The sequence below is a fragment of the Leucopleurus acutus genome (assembly GCF_964270905.1).
Source record: "Leucopleurus acutus genome assembly, chromosome: 4".
NCBI classification, from domain to species: domain Eukaryota; kingdom Metazoa; phylum Chordata; class Mammalia; order Artiodactyla; family Delphinidae; genus Leucopleurus; species Leucopleurus acutus.
In genome coordinates, this window is record NC_139146.1 from 18,425,644 (window position 1) to 18,448,504 (window position 22,861).

Here is a 22,861-nt window from a genome sequence, read left to right on the forward strand (position 1 = left end):
ACTGTTGGTGGGAATGTAAACTGATACAGCCACTATGGAGAACAGTATGGAGGTTCCTTAAAAAACTAAAAATAGAACTACCACACAACCCAGCAATCCCACTACTGGGCATATACAATCAGAAAACCATAATTCAAAAAGAGTCATGTACCAAAATGTTCACTGCAGCTCTATTTACAATAGCCAGGACATGGAAGCAACCTACGTGTCCATCAACAGATGAATGGATAAAGAAGATGTGGCACATATATACAATGGAATATGACTCAGGCATAAAAAGGAACGAAACTGAGTTATTTGTAGTGAGGTGGATGGACTGTCATACAGAGTGAAGTCATACAGGCTGTCATACAGAGTGAAGTAAGTCAGAAAGAGAAAAACAAATACCGTATGCTAACACATGTATATGGAATCTAAAAAAAAAATAAAGAAAAAAAAATGGTCAGAAGATCCTAGGGGCAAGATGGGAATAAAGATGCAGACCTACTAGAGAATGGACTTGAGGATACGGGGAGGGGGAAGGGTAAGGTAGGACAAAGTGAGAGAGAGTCATGGACACATATACACTACCAAACATAAGGTAGATAGCTAGTGGGAAGCAGCCGCATGGCACAGGGAGATCAGCTGGGTGCTTTGTGACCACCTGAAGGGGTGGGATAGGGAGGGTGGGAGGGAGGGAGATGCAAGAGGTAAGAGATATGGGAACATATGTATATGTATTACTGATTCACTTTGTTATAAAGCAGAAACTAATACACCATTGTAAAGCAATTATATTCCGATAAAGATGTTAAAATAAACAAACAAACAAACAAAAAACAAAATCAAAAAGCCCCAAAAGAAGAATCTTCTACTTCTAGTCCAGTGTTCTCTCCACTATATTATGCTGCTTCTCTGAAGAAGCATTTTGAGAAATAGATAAGCCAGGTAAAAACAATTTAAATATAATAGAGGCCAGGTAAAATGCAATTTAATTTAGTCAATGTAGTATATTTCCTGTTTTAAGATTACTTAATACAGAGTTATTTAAAACAGCTGGCATCAAGCAAGCTTTTCTTTGCTAATGACCCCAAGGCACTGTTCTTCCCACCAAAGTATTTTAAGGGGAACTATCTTACCTCTGCTCCTGAATATGTATCTGTTTGGAGGATGAGTTCATTCAGATCAACATCATTACTGATTGGCATAGAGTGAAACTGCAAGTTAAATATTTCCCTTCTTGTTTCTGCATCTGGTAAAGGCACGTAGATGATTCTATCAATTCTTCCAGGCCGCATCAAGGCCTATAAAGAAGAAGGGGCAACAAAGATTAACCAAGCTCAGAATTGATATTCCATATGAAGGAACCCAAGGAAAGAGGATGCCCAGAATCTCATGAATATCTCACTATTATCATAATTAGTAAATAAAACAAGTACTAGAGATTCTAAAGTCTATTTCAAAGATTCAAACAAATAAACAATGTCAGAGTACTTTTGAAAATAGAAAAACAGGATTTCTGAAAGGCTTTTTGCTCCTCAGCAACTGTCAGGTCAGTAAAAGACGACTATTGTCTTTTAAGGAAATGTGTATATGACTTGCATTCATCATATCAAAAGGTTTTTTTTGGTAACTTCCTGCAATAACTCTTCAAATATGGGTTAAGCTGTTTTCAGAGATCCCACAAAATAACATAGCTCAGATCAAAGAATACTTCTAGAGACGATGGCAGTCAAATGCACTTCCCTAATATTTTATCGAAGGTGAATGCCTGAACTATCTTAGAGCTAATGAAGTCATCTATTCAGAAAAAACTATTGAGCGGTACTATACACCAGAGTTTGTTCTTGGTACTAGGAAACAGCACGAATAAGACAGATAAGTGTAAAATCGACTATAGTGAGAGTTACACGTCTGTGAATATACTAATAACCTTTGAATTCTATATTTTAAGTGGATGAATTTTATGGTATGTAAATTATATCTCCATAAAGCTATTAAGAGAGATATGGGTCAAAAGTGTGCACGTATCTGTGTGTGCTTTGAGGGGATGGGGCAGCTTTTAGTTGGGGTAGTCAGAGAAAGCCTCTTTGAGGAGGGAACTTATGCAGATATCCAAAGGAGACACCCATACAAAGATCTGGGAAAGAGCATTCAAGGTAAAAGAAACCCCAAGTACAAAGGCACAGATGACTGGCATGTTCCAGAGACAGAAAAAACCCACTGTGGCAGAAACAGTGAATAAAATGAAAAGGCATAGGAAATGAGGTTAGAGAGATAGTCACAGGCAGATTATGAGGTCTTAAACAACATGGTGAGGAGTCTGGACTGCATTCTATTTGCAATGAGAAGCCACTGGAAGGTTTTAAGTAGGAAGGTGAAATGGTAAGGTTTACAAGCAAAGATCATTCTTGTGGGACAAAAAAAGGTCCAATAAGAGTCCAGTAAGGAAAGAAAAGAGAAGATGGGGTAGAAAAAAATATTTGAAGAAGAGGCTGAAAATTCCCCCAAATTGGTAAACCATAAATTCACAAAATCAAGAAGCTCAGTGAATTTCAAACAAAATAAATACAAAGAAAACCATACATGAACACATTATAGTCAAACTGCTGAAAACCAAAGATAAAATCTTAAATGCTGCCAGAGTGAATACAGGGAACAATGATTTGAATCACCAATGACTCTCAATTAAAACAATGGAGGGCAGAAACCAGTAGAACAACATCTTTAAAATGTTGAAAGAATAAAAATGTCACCCCAGAATTCTATTCCCAGTGAAAGTACTCTTCAACAACGAAGGAAAAATAAAGTCATTTTTAGATAAAAGAAAACCAAGGAAATCTGTTTCCAGTAGATCTGCATTACAGAAAATGCTAAACGAAGTTCTTTAGCTTGAAGGGAAATGACATGAGATGGAAAATTGAATCTTCAGGAAGAAATCAAAAGGATTAGAAATGATATATCCCCAAAATGTAGACTCCTTCCAACTCCAAAAAAATTACTCTTCTTGCTGGCATAATCAGAAACAGCACTCCTTGAATATTTAGGAGATACTTATAAACAGTGAAAAACAGCACATTTCTATATGTGTACTTATGAATATGAAGTATCCAGAAAGAAGGTGTGATAGAATACAGAAAGTAAGGAAGATAAGAACTTAGACATGAACCTCTTTTAATTATAAAAACTAAAACAACAACAACAACAACAACAAACCTCCAAATCCTGAAAAGTAGCTGGGCCATACATTAAACATTACAGAAAATACAAACATTGAAACCTCATATGGTTGCTCTGTGGGACTTAGTTCTTAGGGAAATGGTGAAAAAATGATGATATTCTGTGAGTAATAAACTGTCCTCTGTCTCTGACTCAGGAGTCTCAAGTCTTTTGCCAGATTCTATGAAATTGTGGCAGACTAACTTGTTAGCTTTCAAATAGGGTAAAGTCTTGGAACCTTCATATTTCTTAATACATATGTTCCTAATAATGGAGCCTCAACATATATAAAGCAAAAATTGACAGGTTTAAAAAGATAAATATATATAATTCCACAATCATAATAGGAGATTTTAACATTCCTCTCTTAGCATTGATGGAACTAGAAAACAAATCAGTAAGACAGAGAAGATCTAACAAGACCATCAATCATCTTGACCTAATTGATATTTATTTATAGGGCGCTATGCCCAACAACTGCAGAATACATATTCTTTTCAAGTACACTTGGTATATTCACCAAGACAGCCCATATGATAAGCCATAAAACAAAACTCAACAAATTCAAAAGGACTGAAATCATACAGAGTAGAACTCTATGAGAAGAGTAAGTTAGACATGAATAAAAATAGGACATAGAGGAAAACCCCAAACACACTGGAAATTAAACAACATACTTCTAAATAAACCATGGGTCAAAGAAGATATCACAAAGGAAATGAGAAAATGTTTCAAGTTGAATCATAATGAAAATCTAACATACGAAGATTTGTGGAATATAGTTAAAGCAGTGCTTAGAGGCAATTTTATAACTTTAAATGCTTATAGTAGGAAAGAAGTCTAAAAGCAATGACCTAAGTTTCAAGAGTAAGTACAGGAAGGAAATAATGAACATGAGAGCAGAAATCAATGAAATGGGAAACAAACAAGAGAGAAAATCAAAGGCAAGTGTAGTTTTCTACAAAGATTTAAAAAATTGATTAAATTCTAGCTAGACTGAACAAGGATAGAGAGAACAAATCATCAACATCAGAAATGAAAGAAGGGTTATCACTACAGATCCTAAAGACAGTAAATGGATAATAATAGAATATTATAAACAACTTTATGATGATAAAAAGAAACAAATTTCTTGAAAAATTCAGGTAGAAAATGGACACAAAATGAAACAGAAAATCAGAATAGCCCTACATTTATTTTTAAAAATGAAACTGAACTCATCAAAAAATTGAATCCACCGTAACCAACCTTTCCACTAACACATTATTGACCAGGGGATTTTGCAGAAACTAACGCCTGTGGCTGTTAATACGTCTCCAGTCAAAAATGTGTTAAGAAAAATCCAAGCCCATATGATTTCCCTTCTGAATTTTACCAAAGAAGAAATAACATCAAAATTATACAATCACTTTAGAATACAGAGACGGGAACACGTCTCAACTTGGTTTATAAAGCCAGCATAATACTAACTCCAAAACCTGACAAAGATACTACAAAAATTGAAGATTACAGATTAATGACACCTTCATAAATATAGACCTAAAAATCCTTTAAAAACATTGGCAAATAGAATCTAACAATATATAAAATGGATAAATCATCATAACCAAGTAAGAATTATCCCCGGAATGCAAGGTTAGTTTAACACTCAAAATCCAATGAATATAATTCACTACAGTAAACAGAATAAAGGAGAAAAACAATATGATCATTTAATATGTGCAGAAAAAACAAATGACAAAGTTTAAGATCTACTCAAAATAAGAAAACTCTCAGCAAACTAGGAACAGAAGGGAACTTCTTCAATATAATAAATGGTATTACAAAAACCTACAGGTAGGGCTTCCCTTGTGGCACAGCAGTTGAGAATCCACCTGCCAATGCAGGGGACATGGGTTCGATCCCTGGTCCGGGAAGATCCCACATGTCGCGGAACAACTAAGCCCGTGAGCCACAACTACTGAGCCTGCGTGCTGCAACTACTGAAGTCCGTGTGCCTAGAGCCTGTGCTCCACAACAAGAGAAGCCATCACAGTGAGAAGCCCGTGCACTTCAACGAAGAGTAGCCCTGCTCGCCGCAACTAGAGAAAGCCTGCACACAGCAATGAAGACCCAATACAGCCAAAAATAAATAAATAAATAAAAGTAAAATAAAATAAAATAAAAAAACCTACAGGTAACATCACATCATAATTGTCAAAATATTTAATGTTTTATACCTAAGATCAAGAACAAGGTAAAAAACACCACTTTCACCAAACATTATAATAGAGATACTAGCCTTTGCAATAAGGTGAAACCAGAGTAGGGAGGGTATGAGGGGAAGAAAGTATAGAACTTGGAAGAGTAAAAAGTAAAACTATCCTCATTTGTAGATAACATGAGAGCTTATATAAAACTCCTACGGAATCTACAAAACAACTAATAGCAAGATTACAGGATACAAGTTTAATATTAGAAAAAATGTATTAAGCAGCAAACTAACTAGAAAATGAAGTTTAAAAAATCCAATTTATGGAAATATATAAAAAATATAAAAGACAGGAATAAAATTAACAAGAGAATGCTTCACTGAAAACTACAGAGCACTGTTGAGAGAAATTAAACAAGACCTATTTAAACAGAGAGATATACCATGTTCATTGGAAGACTCAGAATTATGAAGATATTCTTTCTTTCCAAATTTATCTATAGACTCAATGCAATTCCAATCAAAATTACACAAAGACTTTTTAAAAAAGTGACAAACTGATTATAAAATTTATATGGAAATGCAAATGACTGAGAATAGTGAAAGCAACCTAAAAAAAGAACAAAGTTGAAGGACTTACCTGACTTCAAAACTTACAATGCTAATAGAGAAACAAGATAGTGTGATAAGGTCTAGAAGACAGAAATAAAAGATTAATAGAACAGAATAAGGAATTCATATTGATTTTTATTATTAATGCATTCAATGAGGAAAGGAAAGTATTTTAAGAAATGATGCTCAACAACTAGATACTCGTATTTTTAAAATGAACATTGACCCCTACCTCACCCTATATACTCAAAAATTAACTTGAGATGGATCATAAATCTCAGTGTAAGAGCTAAAACTACAAACTTCTAGAAGTATAAACGAAAAAAATTGATAAACTGGTCTTTATAAAAATAAACGCTTCTTCTCTTCTAAAGATACCTTTAAGAAGATAAAAAGGCAAGCCACAGACTGGGATAAAATATTCACAACAGTTATATCTGACAAAAAACTTGTATCCAAATATAAAAAGAACACTTAAAATTCAGTGATTAAGAAAATAAACAACCCAATAGAAAGTGGGCAAAAAATCTGAACAGATTCAGATACAAGAAGCTATAGGGTTGGCAAGTAAGTGTTGAGTTAAAAAGCTGCTCAGGGGCTTCCCTGGTAGTGCAGTGGTTAAGAATCTGCCTGCCAATGTAGGGGACATGGGTTCGAGCCCTGGTCTGGGAAGACCCCACATGCCGCGGAGCAACTAAGCCCGTGAGGCACAACTACTGAGCCTGCAGGTCTAGAGCCTGTGCTCTGCAACAAGAGAAGCCGCTACAATGAGTAGCCCCCGCTCGCTGCAACTAGAGAAAGCCCGCGCACAGAAACGAAAACCCAACACAGCCAAAAACAAATAAATTAATTAATTAATTAAAAAAAAAAAGCTGCTCAGAATCATTGGTCATCAGATCAATGCAAATTTAAGCCACAATGAGATATCATTACCTTCTTATAACAATGACTAAAACTAAAGACACTGACAACACCAAAGACTGAATAAGGATATGGAGAAACTAGAACTTTTACACTCTTAATGGGAACATAAAACAGTACAACTACTTTGGAAAACTGGCAGTTTCTTAGAAAGTTCCCCACCATAACAACCCAGCTACTCTACTACTAGGTATTTATCTGAGAGGAACAAAAACGTATAGCCATGCAGATCTGTACAAAGATGTTCATAGCAGCCTTGTTCACAATAGCCCCAAGCTATAAATAATCCAAATGTCTACCATTTCATGAATGAACAAAATATGTATTTATATATAATAGAATACCACTCGGCAATAAAAAAGAAAAACTACTGATACACTCAATAACATGCACAAGTCTCAAAATCATTGTGCTGAGTTAAAGAGACCAGACATTGAAAAATACATACTATAAATTCCATTTATATAAGATACTTAAAAATTCAATCTAATCTATACAAAAAGCAGACAAGTGGTTGTTTGGAGCCTAGGGTAGAGGGAAAGATGGGTTGCCAAGGAGCAAAAGGAACCTTTTAGGTTGACTGAAATGTTCTATTACATCTGGATTGCAGAGGTCGCTTCACAGGTTCACATATAGTATATATGTAAATTAGCTGAATTGTACACTTTAAGTTGATGCAGTTTATTGTGTGTAAATTATAACTAAATAAAGTTGTTTAAACTTGCATTTGTTAGGTTCTCAGTGTTATACATCAGTAAACTTAAGGGCATTAGAGATGTTTTCAGATCTTCTCTATCTAAAAAGATTATCTTCTTGGACTCTCTCTCCCTCTTTTTTTTAAATTACCTTATATTTATGTTTAGAGTTCCAAACAGAATGTTAAAACTCATGGAGTCCACACCATATATCTTATACAGGTGTCTCATAAAATGCTTGGGTAAATGTTAGCAGATATAATGAAAAAAAGGATTTTCTTGTTAAAATAAGTTAGGGAAACACTGGGTAGAAACAAAATTAGACAGGTTTCTATATGCAGGAATTTTTGGAGCCGATACTAATGGGTATGAAAAATCTCCAAGAGAGAGCTGCAGTAGCAGATAGAAATTCTATCCCACATTCTAATCACAGAACATCTCAAAAGCTAACATTACATTTCCACTTTGAAAAATGCTGCTGTATACTTTTTGCACATATCACAATACCTAGAACATGCTGAGCGTTTATCAAATATCTATTAATTCTTAAGTCATGTACAAATTAGCCAGCAAAAAGTCAATTAACAAATGCATAGTAAATACAGTGCCTTTGTTTAAAAATGAATGCTTTAATTATTTTCAGACTATTCCCCACACCTAACATTGGTTCATTAGGTAGAAATGATGCAAGATCATCTTCCTTGAAATGTACTTTATCATAGAATTCAAAACTGCATTTCAATCATGGGGATCACTTCTTCCCTACCTAAAACAAATAAATACAGGATTTAGGAAATTAGGATGATACCAGTAAACATATTTTTTCAAATTATTAAAAATATTATCTAAGATGAATAATATTAATATTTATATAGCTCTTAAGAATCTATAAAGCAATTTTCACATAGCGTATTTCATTTAATATGACTCTAAATTCTGTGAATTAGATATACCCCCGTTAAGAAAAAGAAAATGAGGCCCAAGATCATGCAATAAATGACAGAAATTGAACTGCAATCAGGAGGTCTCTGAATATTGAATCATACCTTTTTTACTTTACTATCTTGCCAGTACAATATGATACTCAGTATCAATGGACAAAGAAAAAAAAATTCTTGTTCTGAAATATGACACAGGTAACACAATAAATTTAAATATTTCTTTCATCAAAAAAATTATTACACAGCTACTCTGTGCCAGGCTCTGTTTTAGCTGCTGGGGATACAGCTGCGAATGGCATGATTAGTTTTTTAAAGTTGAGGTTATCCTTTTCACCTTTCTGGGAAAACTAGTCATTCTAGGCTATTTTAAAATTTCCTTTCTAATAGCTGCAAGAACAACACAGCAAAGGATATAGAGCACACACATCATCTAAGTCACTGGAACAACACTCAGCATGCATCTGTGCCCCCCCCCGCCCCCCCAAGTTGTAGCTGTCCCCGGGCAATGCAGGTTGAGGACACTTGAACGATTATAACCTTGTCTGGGCCATCAGCCAGCTAGGCTTTTTCTGGCTTGATCTTGTCAGTGAAAGTTAGCTTAAAAAAAGGTAGGAAAGAGCTTTCCTTCCTGTAAAATCCTGAATGAGTTAACACCCTTCCTAGAATTTCTTTAAAGATACTGTTCTGCAATATTAGGGTGAAAGAATGTATTCTGAATGATGGCATGTTCTGATATTTTAAAATCACCATATGACAATTCTAATGAAGAAACAAGCCCAGGCTTCCTAATACCCTGAACGCTTCTGGCCGCAAGGTCACAGACACTGCAGTCTCACATTAACTCTATTTTAAAAACTGTCGGGCAAACTGCCTTTTCAAGAGGACTTATTCAAGACCTTGCGGAAGTCTCTATACCTCTCACAGCCTCAGTTTCCTCATGTGTGAAAATGATGGTGGTTCTTTAATCAGAGAGGCCTATATACTTCTGACAAGAATTTCCCTCAAAATATACAAGATGAGAAAACATCCCCACACAATTCTGCAAATAATTCCATTGAGTTCAAGTGAAATCTGCTTGCGCACCTCACAGTAAGAATTACTGTATTAGGTGACCTTTTAAATGGGCCTTCTAGACCCAATTCCATATATTATCTTACTCAAGGCAATGCCTGATTCCATCATATGATCTTTACTGAAAATGTGTTATTACAATTTTAGTAGTTACACTACTTAAACTAATACTACTACCTTTTCTTCGTCTGACCTTTACAAAATGAACTCAGTTCATTTTGTAAAGGTCACAGTTAAAGGGCTACCTTTACCACAGTTAAAGGGCTACCTTTTCTTTTTTTATAAATTCTGAAGTTCAACATTTGTAATTTTATATTCTATCAATGTCCTAATCTAATTAGCAGAGAAATACTTGTTCATACCAAAGCATTAAAACAGACACTTTGAAAAATCAGGTTCCATTGGCTCTCATTCATTTAAAATGATCAACAAGGCTTTTAGAAGGATTATGGGAAATGATGTATGTAGATCATCTAGCCCTGTGTCTGGCATAGGTTGGTGTTCAGAAAACATAATTTTCCTACCTCCTTTAAAAGAAATAAATAAAATGATCAACAAGGGTGTGTATGTGAGTGCAGGGAACGTCTTTCTTCTATAAAGAAAAGCAGCACTGAGCCTTTACATTTTACTCTAATGAAAACATATCAATATGTCATGATTCATGGAGAAAACAGTTCCAGAAACTAGGGAGAGAGGTGGATCCTTGGTAACAGCTCTGATTTATTTCAAAGAAACCCTGGACTTTAGGTATCTCTCTCACTCTAAATTCAACTGATTAATAGGTGTGGTTAATTCTACCTCTTAAATCTCTCTTGAAACTGTTACTTCTACTCTATCTTCTTTATTATATATTTGTTTGTTTCCTGTCTGTCTTTCCCAATAGATTGTAGGCAGTATGTAATGGCAGGTATCATACTTTCTTATTCAACAATGTAAACTCAGCAATAGCACATTCAAGGCACTCAATACATGTTTACTCAATGAAGTCGTGCCAACATAATCTCTTGTCTAGAATACCATAACTACCCTGCTAGTTGTTTTTCCTGCCTGCAGTCTTACTCTTTCCTTCTTCTCCCTCTCTATCTACATCACTACTAAACTGATCACTGTAACTGCAAATACTGTAACTTCCTATTTTCTAACCATTTAAGGGCACCTCAAGGGAAAAAGTCAAATTCAAGTATAATATTTCAAGCTTCTGTAATTTTGGTGTAACTCTCCCAACTTATCTGCAGCCACTTTTCCTTTTTCACCCTGTGGCTCTAAGAACTCTAAACACTCACAGTTAGCCAAACTCCATGCTGCTTTCTGCATCCTTGCTCTCACACAGAATTCTCTCTCTGCTCTGAATGCTTTTATCTCATAGCCTATCAGGTAAGCGTCGCCTCTTGTTCAAGTTTCAGCTTAAAAGTCTTCTCTTTTATACAACGTTCTATAACTCTTCTGAGTACTATATGACTTGTAATTTGGCATACAGGTTAAAAGTGAGGGCAAAATTGAAAAATTTAAAGAAGACACAAATAAATAGAAAGACATCTATGTTCAAAGATTGGAAGATTTAATTTTGTTAAGATGTCAAAACTATACAAATCAATCCACAGATTCAAATGTGAGAATAGCATTTTTTGTACAGTTAGAAGACTAAAATTCATAACGAATTTCAAGGGACCCCGAATGGCCAAAACAATCTTGTTATAGAAGAACACAAGCTGGAGGACTCACACATCCAAATTTCAAAACTTCCTAAAAACCTACATCAATCAAGACACTGTGTTACTTATCCAAGGAGAGTTACATAAATCTATCGAACAGAATGGAGAGCCCCTTATGAAGCCCTCACTAATGTGGTCATATGATTTTTGAAAAGGATACACAGACCAGTCATTGAAGAAAGGACTGTCTTTTCAGCAAATCTTATTGAGGAAACTGGATATCCACATGGAAAATAATGAAGGTGGATCCTTACCTTACATTTTATTAAAAAAATGATTAAGTTGGATCAGAGACCTAATCATAAGAGCTAAAACAGTTAAACTATTAAAAAATACAGGAAAGCCTTCATGACCTTGGATTTAGAAATAATTTCTTTGATATGACACCAAATGTACAGGCAACAAAAGAAAAACAGATAAACTGAAATAAATAAATATTTTTTTAAGGTGCACCAAAGACACCATCGAATCATATATCTGATAAGGGTTAATATCCAAATATATAAATGACTCCTACATCTCAACAATGAAACAATCAGATTTTTTAAATGCCCAAAAGACATGAATTTTCCAAAGATGTATCGGTGGCTAATAATCGCATGAAAATATTTTCAACATTACTAATCACTAAGGAGTTTCAAGTCAGAACCACAATGAGATACCATGTACATCCATTATCATTAAAACAAAACCACAGGAAATCACAAGTGTTAGAATATACAGAAAATCCTTGTGCACTGTTAGTTTGAATGTATTGTAAAATGGGCAGCCATTACGGAAACGATGTGGTGGTCGTGAAAAAAAATTTAAATTGACTTTTACACCTTTTGATTCAGCAATTCCACTTTGGAGTATATACCCCAAATAATTAAAAACAGGGACTCTAATAGATATTTGTACACCCATGTTCACAGTATCATTATTCACAATACACAAAAGGTGGAAGCAAACCAAGTAGGGGAATGGAAAATTATTGTTTAATGTGTATGGAGGTTTATTTAGGGGAAATGGAAAAAGATCTGTAGATGAAAAATATCTGCAGATGGATGGTGGCAGTAGTAGAGCAATGTGAATATATTTTATGCCACCTAACTGTGCGCTTTAAAATGACTAAATTGGTAAATTTTATGTTATTAATATTTTACCAAAATAAATTTTATAAATGTCAAAAAAAAAAAAGTGAGGGCAAAAGAATCAGCCTAACTGGGTTAAAATTCTAGCTCCATCATGTATTAGCTGTGTGTTTAGATAAATCATTTAAACCCCTTGGTTCCTTAAAATCCTTAACAGTACTAGTTACTCAGAGGATGACCCTATGAATTGAATGACATAATCTACATAAAGGGCTCAGCACAGTGCTTGGCACATGGCATGCATGCTTCAATTTACATGCTATTATCACTGTTACTGTTCCTGCATAATTATTCCAGTATTTGACTGTGCTCTTTGAATATAGGGAATGCCAGTTATCTTTGGATCCTAATACCTGGCACATGATAGACATTAATGTTCTTTAAATGGATGAACGAATAAATGTTCTAAAACCACGAGGTTAGAATAATGGTAGACAAGTCAGGTTAAAATACAGATTCTTGATTTATATTTATATTTCAATGTTTAAACAGGATTACTATTTAACAAGTCTCTATTTGCCTCTTCCTGCTTCTTATCATAGTCTCTGAAATGCTCAATTCATAGCCCTTTCGTAATAGAGAAGGGAGAAGTTATAGAAATAGGCTTGCTCTCTTCAATAGGAATCTGATAAAGGAATCATTAAGAGAGGAGGCCCTAGAACATGCTTGTATTTATTAAATCTTTTCATGTTGCGGATACACATTATTCAGCCTAGAGAACATAGCTGACTTCTGGAAATGTTTTTTTAAATGTGGGATCCTAGCTCTGTGTGTGTGTGTGTGTGTTTATTTTTTATAAATTTATTTATTTATTTTTGGCTGCACTGGGTCTTCGTTGCAGTGCGCAGGCTTTCTCTAGTTGCGGCGAGCGGGGGCTACTCTTTGTTGCGGTGCGTGGGCTTCTCATTGCGGTAGCTTCTCTTGCTGTGGAGCACGGGCTCTAGGTGCACAGGCTTCAGTAGTTGTGGCGCACGGGCTTAGTTGCTCTGCAGCATGTGGGATCTTACCGGGCCAGGGCTCGAACCCATGTTCCCTGCATTGGCAGGCGGATTCTTAACTACTACACCACCAGGGAAGCCCTGGAAATGTTTTTTGTGTTTTCTGATTTGCATTTCTCTAATAATTAGCCATGTTTAGCATCTCTTTATGTGCCTGTTGGCCATCTGTATGTCTTCTTTGGAAAAATGTCTATTCAGGTCTTCTGCCCATTTTCTGACTGGGTTGTTTTTTGATATTGAGCTGTGTAAGCTGTTTTTACATTTTAGATATTAAGCCCCTGTCGGTCTCATCATTTGCAAATATTTTCTCCCATTCCATAGGTTGTCTTTCAATTTTGCTGAGGGTTTCCTTTGCTGTGCAAAAGCTTTTAAGTTTGATTAGGTCCCATTTGTTTATTTTTGCTTTTACTTCTTTTGCCTTGGGAGAATGATCTAAGAAAATATTGCTACGATTTATGTCAGAGAATATTTTGCCTATGTTTTTCTAGGAATTTTACACGTCATGTCTTATATTTACTTCTTTAAACCATTTTGAGTTTATTTTGTATATGGTGTGAGGGAGTGTTAAAATTTCATTGATTTACATGTAGCTGTCCAGCTTTCCCAGAACCACTTGTTGAAGAGACTGTCTTTTCTCCACTGTACCTTCTTGACTCCTTTGTCATAGATGAAGTGACTGTGGGTGTGTGGGTTTATTTCTGGGCTCTCTATTCTGTTCCATTGATCCATATGCCTGCTTTTGTGCCAATGTCACGCTGTTTTGATTACTGTAGCTTTGCAGTATAATCTGAAGTCTGGAAGGGTTATGTCTCCAGGATTGCCTTGGCAATTAATTCTGGGTCTTTTGTGGTTCCATGTAAATTTTAGGATTATTTGTTACAGTTCTGTGAAAAATGTCCCTATTTTGATAGGGATCACATTAAATCTGTAGATTGCTTTGGGTAATATGGCCATTTTAACAATATTAATCCTTCCAATCCAAGAGCATAGGATAGCTTTCATTCCTCTGAATCATCTTCAACTGCCTTTATCAATGTTTTATAGTTTTCAGCATATAGGTCTTTCACCTCCTTGGATAAGTTTATTACCAAGTATTTTATTTTATTTTTGACGTGATTTTAAATGGGATTTTTTTTTTTTTACTTTCTCTTTCCGATATTTCATTGCTAGTGTAAAGAAATGCAACAGATTTCTGTATGTTAACCTTGTATCCTGCTACCTTGCTGAATTTGTTTATCAGTTCTAATAGTTTTTGTGTGGAGACTTTAGGGTTCTCTACATAGAGTATCACATCATCTGCAAATAGTGAGAGTGTTTACCTCTTCCCTTCCAATTTGGATACCTTTTATTTCTTCTTTCTTGTCAGACTGCTGTGGCTAGGGCTTCCAGTACTATGCTGCATAGAAGTGGAGAGTGGGCATCCTTGTCTAGTTCCTGAATTTAGCAGGAGGGCTTTCAGCTCTTCACCTTTGAGTATTATGTTGACTGTGGGTTTGTCAAAAATGGCTTTTATTATGTTGCGATATGTTCCCTCTGTGCCTACTTTGGTAAGAATTTTTATTATGAATGGATGTTGAATTTTGTTAAATGCTTTTTCTGTGTCTATTGAGATGGTCATGTGGTTTTTGTCTTTCCTTTTGTTTATGTGGTGTATCACATTAACTGATCTTTGTATGTTGAATCATGCTTGTGACCCTGGACTGAAACCAACTTGATCATGGTGTATGATCCTTTTTATTACTGTTGGATTCTGTTTGTAAATATTTTGTTGAGGATTTTTGAATCTATAGTCATCAAAGATACTGGCCTGTTATTTTCCTTTTTTTAGTGTCTTTGTCTGGTTTTGGTATCAGGGTGATGGTGGCTTCACAGAATGAATTTGGGAGTGTTCCCTCCTCTTCAATTTTTGGAATAGTTTGAGAAGGATAAGTATAAATTCTTCTTCGTGTGTTTGGTAGAATTCCCCAGTGAAGTCATCCAGTCCTTGACTTTAGTTTGCAAGGAGGTTTTTTTTTTTTTTTTTTTTTAATTATAGATTCTATCTCATTTCTAGTGATTGTTCTGTTCAAATTATCTGCTTCTTCTTGACTCAGTTTTGGCAGCCTGTATGTTTCTAGAAACTTGTCCATTTCTTCTAGGTTGTCCAATTTGCTGGTACAGAAATGTTTTATATCTTTGAATTTTGCTTTTATCTTTAAATTTATTTATTTCCAGTTTTATTGAGGAAAATTAACAAATATACTTGTATATATTTAAAGTGCATAATGTGATGATTTAATATACATTTACAGTGTGAAATTATTATCAAGATCATATCCATCACCTCAAATTTAGTTAACTCTTTGTGTGTGTGTGTGGTGAGAACAGTTAAGGTCTACTCTCAGCAAATTTCAAGTGTATAATACCATATTACTAACTTTAGTCACAATGCTGTTCATTAAATCCTCAAAACTTTCTTATAATTGAAAGTTTGTACCCTCTGACCAACATGTCCTCATACCCCCCACCTCCATTGCCCCTGGCAACCACCATTCTATTCTCTTTCTATGAAATCCGCTTTTTTTTTTTTAAGATTCCACATATAAATGATACCACATGGTATTTTTTTTTTCTCTGTCTGGCTTATTTCACTTTAGCTACTATCTTTTTAAGTCTTGAAATTCTTAATGTTTCAGGAACACTATTTCTTAACATCTTCTATGAAATTTCATAATCTTTAAAAGTATAATTAGACTGAAGGAAGAATAGCTTTAGAGACCAATAAAATAAGCAATATTTAGCAAAAACCATGCAAGCCCCTGCAAGGAACACTCTGCCTTATATTACTTGGTAATTAAGCTTTTAGGGCAATGAGAAAGTATATAAATTGTACTTAAGTTGGGGGAAATACCTGCTGAATAGAAATCAGAAAAGAGAAACAGATTTTACATAAAATCTGAATAACAAAATTTTAACTACCCATGTGATATTTTAAAAGTAACTTAAAAACACCAACTTGAGTTACTTTTTTGTGCACTCTGAGCAATACAAACAAGCATACGACTTGGACCTAATCTTTAAGAACTTACACTTTAAAAGTGGAGAAAAGTCAACATACAAAGAATTAAATACAGTAAGTCTTAATCAATGGGCTAAGACAGTAGTAGAAAAGATGACAAAATGTTTAATAAGTGTTAATTAATAATTTAAGGATGAGTTGAGAATAAAATTGCAACTTGATGGATGCTGTGATACTAAAAGCCACTCATTTGATGAGATAAAACCAGCCATATTTACCTAATGCATATACAAAACATTTTAGAAAGGCAGAAAGAGTTGACAGGAATGTGTTAGAAGTCAATTACACTTAAAATAAGCAATAGGTTCTAACCAATCTTCATAATTCCTTTCTTATAGCTTTTAAGCTTAGTAAATCTTTTCATAAGAAATAATTTGAGATCTTTTAATTTTGTAGTATAACTAAGTAGTAATGATATATAGTTGTACTACACACATCATACTTTAAATAAGTAACCCTTTTGAGATGGGTATATTTGAAACCATGGAGAATATAATCTATGCGGGAAAGAATCTTTCCAAAAAATCCAAGGAAATAAAAATTTTATTTGTATTTTTAAAACATAAATTCATTATTAGTGAAGTTATACTTATTACAACTGATTCAGATAATGGAAAGTGAGAAGTTCCAAGAGTCAAGATTAATTGATTTAGGACTTTGGAAGTGAGAAATTTCAAACTGCCTTAAAAAATCTAGAAACATTACCCTGATCCAAATGAGATGGGCCTTACATGGCAAGTAGGGGATATTTACCAGGTTGAGAAGGTGAGAAAGGCAGAGTAAATACTACGTCCAAAGAATTAAGGGTGCAGCAATGTACAAACCATTTCTGGGAAGGCAAAAGGTTTACTGTTGCACCTTTGCAACAGTTGCACCAGGAATGGATTACAGGTGTGCTAAGGATATTTCTTCCTTCAGCTCTCAGGAAGGCCAGGAGCCCAGAGAAGCCAGAGGCCCTAGGCAGTCAGAGAGCAATTTTGTCTGGTTATTATTACCATGTGTGACATATCATGGAGAAGTTTGGGAAGCACTGGTGGAGGCTTCTTGGAAACATGGGACTACGAAGATAGATGAAGTAAAACAAACAAACAAACAAGCAAACAAATACCCTCTACAGGTATGATATTATTACATATGGTGGGTAATGCCAAGGACTTTGGTCTTTATCTCATCATGGTCCATAGGAAATTGTGAAAGGTTTGTAATCACGTGAAGAAAGACAGGCTCAATTTTCTGTTTAAGGAAACAAATAATTCTGGCCACAGTGTGGAGGCAGCACAGGAATGAAGTGCAGCTTCCAGTTAGGAAGAGAATACAATCTTGAGGTCTTACATTAGAACATAATAATAACAGAGGCAGTGAACCTACAAAGCACAATTTAAGAGATATCTTTCAAGTAGAACTGCCCAAAGTTTTCAACCTATTATTAGACATTTCCCCCTTTTGACAATGCCTTCCCAGTTTGCAAAGAAAGATAAAGGAGGATTTCTTTTATATAGATTTGTTTTGTATTCTGCAAAGAGAACAATACTTGCCAAATTAAAATCTGGATCCTATAATATGATACAACTTTTCAACTGCTGGAAATGCTTTTTAAACATTTCAATTCATATTGTAGCTATTTAAAATATTCAGTTACTCGTAGAGTTGAGGGAGTTTGAGACTATTCAGTTTGAGACTTCACAGAACAGTTCAATTCCACAAACATTTGTGAGTATCTACTATGTGCCAGGCACAGGGCTAGGTGCTAGGGTTACAACATTCTTCGTTCTTTGAAAAATAATTCTTCTAAAAAGGATTTCTGTATGACAACATCTGAGCATGCGTTTGTATTAAAACAAATAAATCAATCAGTCTGTAGGCTATCTGTCTAATGTTGGGCTTGCTCAGGTCTGTAGAAACCCGTAGCACCGTGCAAGAAAAGACTTGATGCATTTGACAGCAGGTGTTTAGGAAGAATGTACCATAGTAAATGGCAGTACTTGATGAGGAGCACAAAAGAGGGAAGAAAATAGAACAAAAATAATTCAACACACACACAAACACACACACACTTAAGTTCTTTTACTAGAATGATATATTCTTCACCCACTTCTTTTAAAGAGCCCTTTTACAAAGCTGAAACAGTATTTATGTAGAACCAATCCTAATTCTTCCTCTTGTAAAAGGTGAATCTGCGGGGCTTCCCTGGTGGCGCAGTGGTTGAGAGTCTGCCTGCCAATGCAGGGGACATGGGTTCGTGCCCCGGTCCGGGAAGATCCCACATGCCGCGGAGCGGCTAGGCTGGTGAGCCATGGCCGCTGAGCTTGTGCGTCCGGAGCCTGTGCTCCGCAACGGGAAAGGCCACAACAGTAGAGGCCTGAGTACAGCAAAAAAAAAAAAAAAAAGTGAATCTGCTTTTTGATACACTACAGAGGAAAACTGAAAATAGTGCAATTAATCTCTCCAATATCTCTATAAAATTCACTCTTTTAAAAGTTCTCCATAAGGTTGAAAACTTCCTTACATGTAAACATCAATTTTTATAATATTTAAATATAAATAAACCCATAGGTTGTTAATGGGGAAAAGGGTGAGAGGTGATGGTCAGGGGAGAAATGATCGATCCCCTGCTTATTTTCCCAGAATCAGCTCCCATCATTTGACCCCTCTCTGCCCTTTGTTTTCTACCAATACTGAACTCCTTGTAGTTCCCTGAAAATAGCACATCCTTCACACCTCTGTACATGCTGATCTTTCTGAAAGTCCTACCCATCTCTATGCCATGTACTCCATGAAAATTCTGGTTCTTTCCTCAAATCACTTCTGCATACACAACGGAATAGTCATTTTCTTCTCTATATTACTTCTGAACATTGTTTACATGTCTGTTGCATACATTATACTACAGTATTTGTTTAGATGTTCTAATGCCCCCACTGGACTGGAAGGTATTCAAGGGACATGTATTTTTCCAAATTAAAAAAAAATCAGTTTGTCAAAATGTAAGGTGATCCACCTACAGATACCTACCAGATGCAGAAGCATGCATACAAGAAATATCAGGTGGTACAAACAAATTGCTGAGAATATTAATTTTCTGGATAGCTGGGGTATTTAACCCATTACACACAAACCATTTTTAAAAAGTTAAAATAGAAATCTGATATATACTATGTACAACAGATTATATGGTAAATGTAAATGAACTTTTTTCTTGTTGACTCAAAGTTTTCCCCCTCTCATGCACTGTTCTGTGCTAAAGGTAGCTGTCAAGAATAGAGATGCAGTATGACAGATTTATACAGTGTGACCTGAATGGGCACCACGGGATTGATGGGTACTGCAGAGCAGCACTACAGAGCTCTACACGTGGCCTCCCTGCTTGCATTTGCAAGGTTCATGATTGTTCTACAGTCGCTGAGCTGAACAGCAATGTTACTCTGCCTCTCACCCCAAAGAGAACGACTTTCTCTTTTGCACTCCTGCCAGCACCCCAATTTTTTAAGGTACAAAATACAAACATCTATGAAGTTATTTCTTATCAATCCCACCATCTGAGAGTGCAGGACTGTTTTATCCTTTTCTTTGCCTTTTTTTTTTTTTAAACTCTTAGGTTGATCCTAGCCCACTTCTGAGCTCTGTGACCGTCAGTCCTGTATCTGCTTTATCTGCTTTGGCTGTTCAGTGTACCTTTCTTCTTCCTAGTACCTGATGCCTTTTTGTTTTGATATTATCTTTGATAATATATTCTACAAGGTTCCCTCCTCCCTCCCTCCCTCTCTCTCTCTCCTTCCTTCCTTCCTTCCTTGCTTCCTTCCTTCCTCCCTCCCGCCCTTCCCTCCTTCCTTCACAGAGTTTAACATTCTGGCTCTATTACTTACTAACTGAATTTTAATACAGTAGTTTCAATCTTCATGTCAAATAACCCAAAGTACCTGAGAACACAGTCCAACAGTGGCTCAGTGAGGCAGGTGAAGAACCATGTACCTCTGTGGAGTTTGGCAAATCACAGCACATGGGCCAAATCTGTCCCACCACCTGTTTTTATAAACAAAGTTGCACTTTGAACACTTTCTCCCAGTATTCCTATACTTATTCAGAAAGTATATACATGCATCCCTGTATTAACATATTGTGTATATTATGTAACACACACAAATGTACATTTAAAAAGTGCTTTAGGGCTTCCCTGGTGGCGCAGTTGTTGAGAATCTGCCTGCCAACGCAAGGGACACGGGTTCGAGCCCTGGTCTGGGAAGATCCCACATGCCGCGAAGCAACTGGGCCCGTGAGCCACAACTACTGAGTCTGCGCGTCTGGAGCCTGTGTTCTGCAACAAGAGAGGCCGCGACAGTGAGAGGCCCGCGCACCGCAATGAAGAGTGGCCCCCGCTTGCCACAACTAGAGAAAGCCCTCACACAGAAATGAAGACCCAACACAGCCAAAACTAAATAAATAAATTTTAAAAATGCTATATAAAATAATTATGAATATAAGTTTCTAATATTTTCTTCTCTCACCCTATTGGTGTGTATGTGCATCTTTAGAGATCTCAGTCCTAAACAAGAGGTGACGTGTATCAAAGCTTACAGCTCTATCTCTGTATTTCAGAGAAACCAAACCCTATCTACCTGTTATAACAGGTATAATAGGCTACGGCTAAAAGACAATGAAGAGGCTGTTCCAGGATGAGGATGATGATAACAATAAATAATACCTGTATGTGGAAGTCATTGTATGCCTGACAGTTTTAAGCCCTTGGCATAAAATAACCTATTTAATCCTCACAACCCTATGAGTTAGGTACTATTATTAACCCCCCTTTACAGATAACAAAACTGAGGTAGGGAGAGGTTAAATAACTTGCCCAAAGTCACACAGCTAGTATTAGAGCTGGGGGTAATATTGGTAGTCTCATTCTTGAGTTCACACTCAACCATTACACCAAAATACATCCCATGATTAAGTGGTAGACTTAGAAGAAGCATTCTAAATATGCTTAACATGATAACGTCATTGAGCTCCTACTATATATTCACAACTGTGATAAATGCTTTACTATGGCAATCTGTAAAATCCTCACAATAACACTCTGAAGGAGATATTCTTTTTTTTTTTTTCCGGTACGCGGGCCTCTCACTGCTGTGGCCTCTCCCGTTGCGGAGCACAGGCTCCGGACGCGCAGGCTCAGCGGCCATGGCCCATGGGCCCAGCCGCTCCGTGGCACGCGGGATCCTCCCGGACCGGGGCACGAACCCTCGTGACCTGCATCGGCAGGCGGACTCCCAACCACTGCGCCACCAGGGAAGCCCAGTAGGAGATATTCTTATACCCAGTTTATAAGACAGAAAATGGTGGTTTGAAGAGGTTAAATAATTGCCAAAGGTCAGAGGAACATTATGTAATACCCTCAGATCATGGTAACTAAACTATTATTCCATTATTCCACACTGCTATCACAAGACAAATTTCTAGGCAATTAAAAATACTATTAAAGGGCTTCCCTGGTAGCGCAGTGGTTGAGAGTCCGCCTGGCGATGCAGGGGACACGGGTTCGTGCCCTAGTCCGGTAAGATCCCACATGCCGCGGAGCGGCTGGGCCCGTGAGCCATGGCCGCCGGGCCTGCGCGTCCGGAGCCTCTGCTCCACAACGGGAGAGGCCACAAAAGTGGGAGGCCCGCGTACCGCAAAAAAAAGAAAACAAAAAAACCCACAAAAATATTATTAAAGTTCTAGTAAAAATTTGGGGAAAAAATCATCTGTGAACCAAAACGAACAGGCCTTTGTTACTGGATTAAGCTAAAGTTTTCCTCTTTCTTTTTGTAAGAAGTGCTAAGCATCAGGAATGTAAGTTATGTGTGTGTATTTTCCCCTGTTTACGGTAGAAGCTTAGTAAAAGAACACCTTTAGAAAAGATAACAATTATATGTAATGAAATATAGAACCAGATTCTCCTGGCAATTAATCACCCAGTGCAAACCTATAGGCTGTTTCTGACAGATCCAAAAGCTCTGCCTGGATTGTTGGATAAGATGTGCCTGGGCTGGCTTATGAAAAGAAATTCTATGTTTAAACCCTTTGAAGGTATTTTAACATATATTTACATATACAGGCATACCTCAGAGATATTGCAGGTTCAGTTCCAGACCACTGCAATAAAGTGAATATTGCAATAAAGTGAGTCACACAAATTTTTTGGTTTCCTAGTGCATATTAAAATTGTAACAGCATTATGTCTAAAAAACCCATGTACATACCTTCATTTAAAAATACTTTACTGCTAAAAAAGGTTAATCAGCATCTGAGCCTTCAGCAAGTCACAATCTTTTGCTGGTGGAGGGTCCTACCT

General features: G+C 36.2%; 1 protein-coding gene across 1 annotated transcript in view; it reads right to left on the bottom strand.

Moving 5' to 3' along the window:
• The window catches only part of AFG2A (AFG2 AAA ATPase homolog A), a 343,384-nt gene that overhangs the window by 64,479 nt on the left and 256,044 nt on the right, over positions 1-22,861 (bottom strand). The window contains exon 15 of the mRNA XM_082838804.1: positions 1,119-1,283. Within this exon, the coding sequence (XP_082694930.1) occupies positions 1,119-1,283 (165 nt within the window). The remainder of the gene's footprint in view (positions 1-1,118; positions 1,284-22,861) is intronic.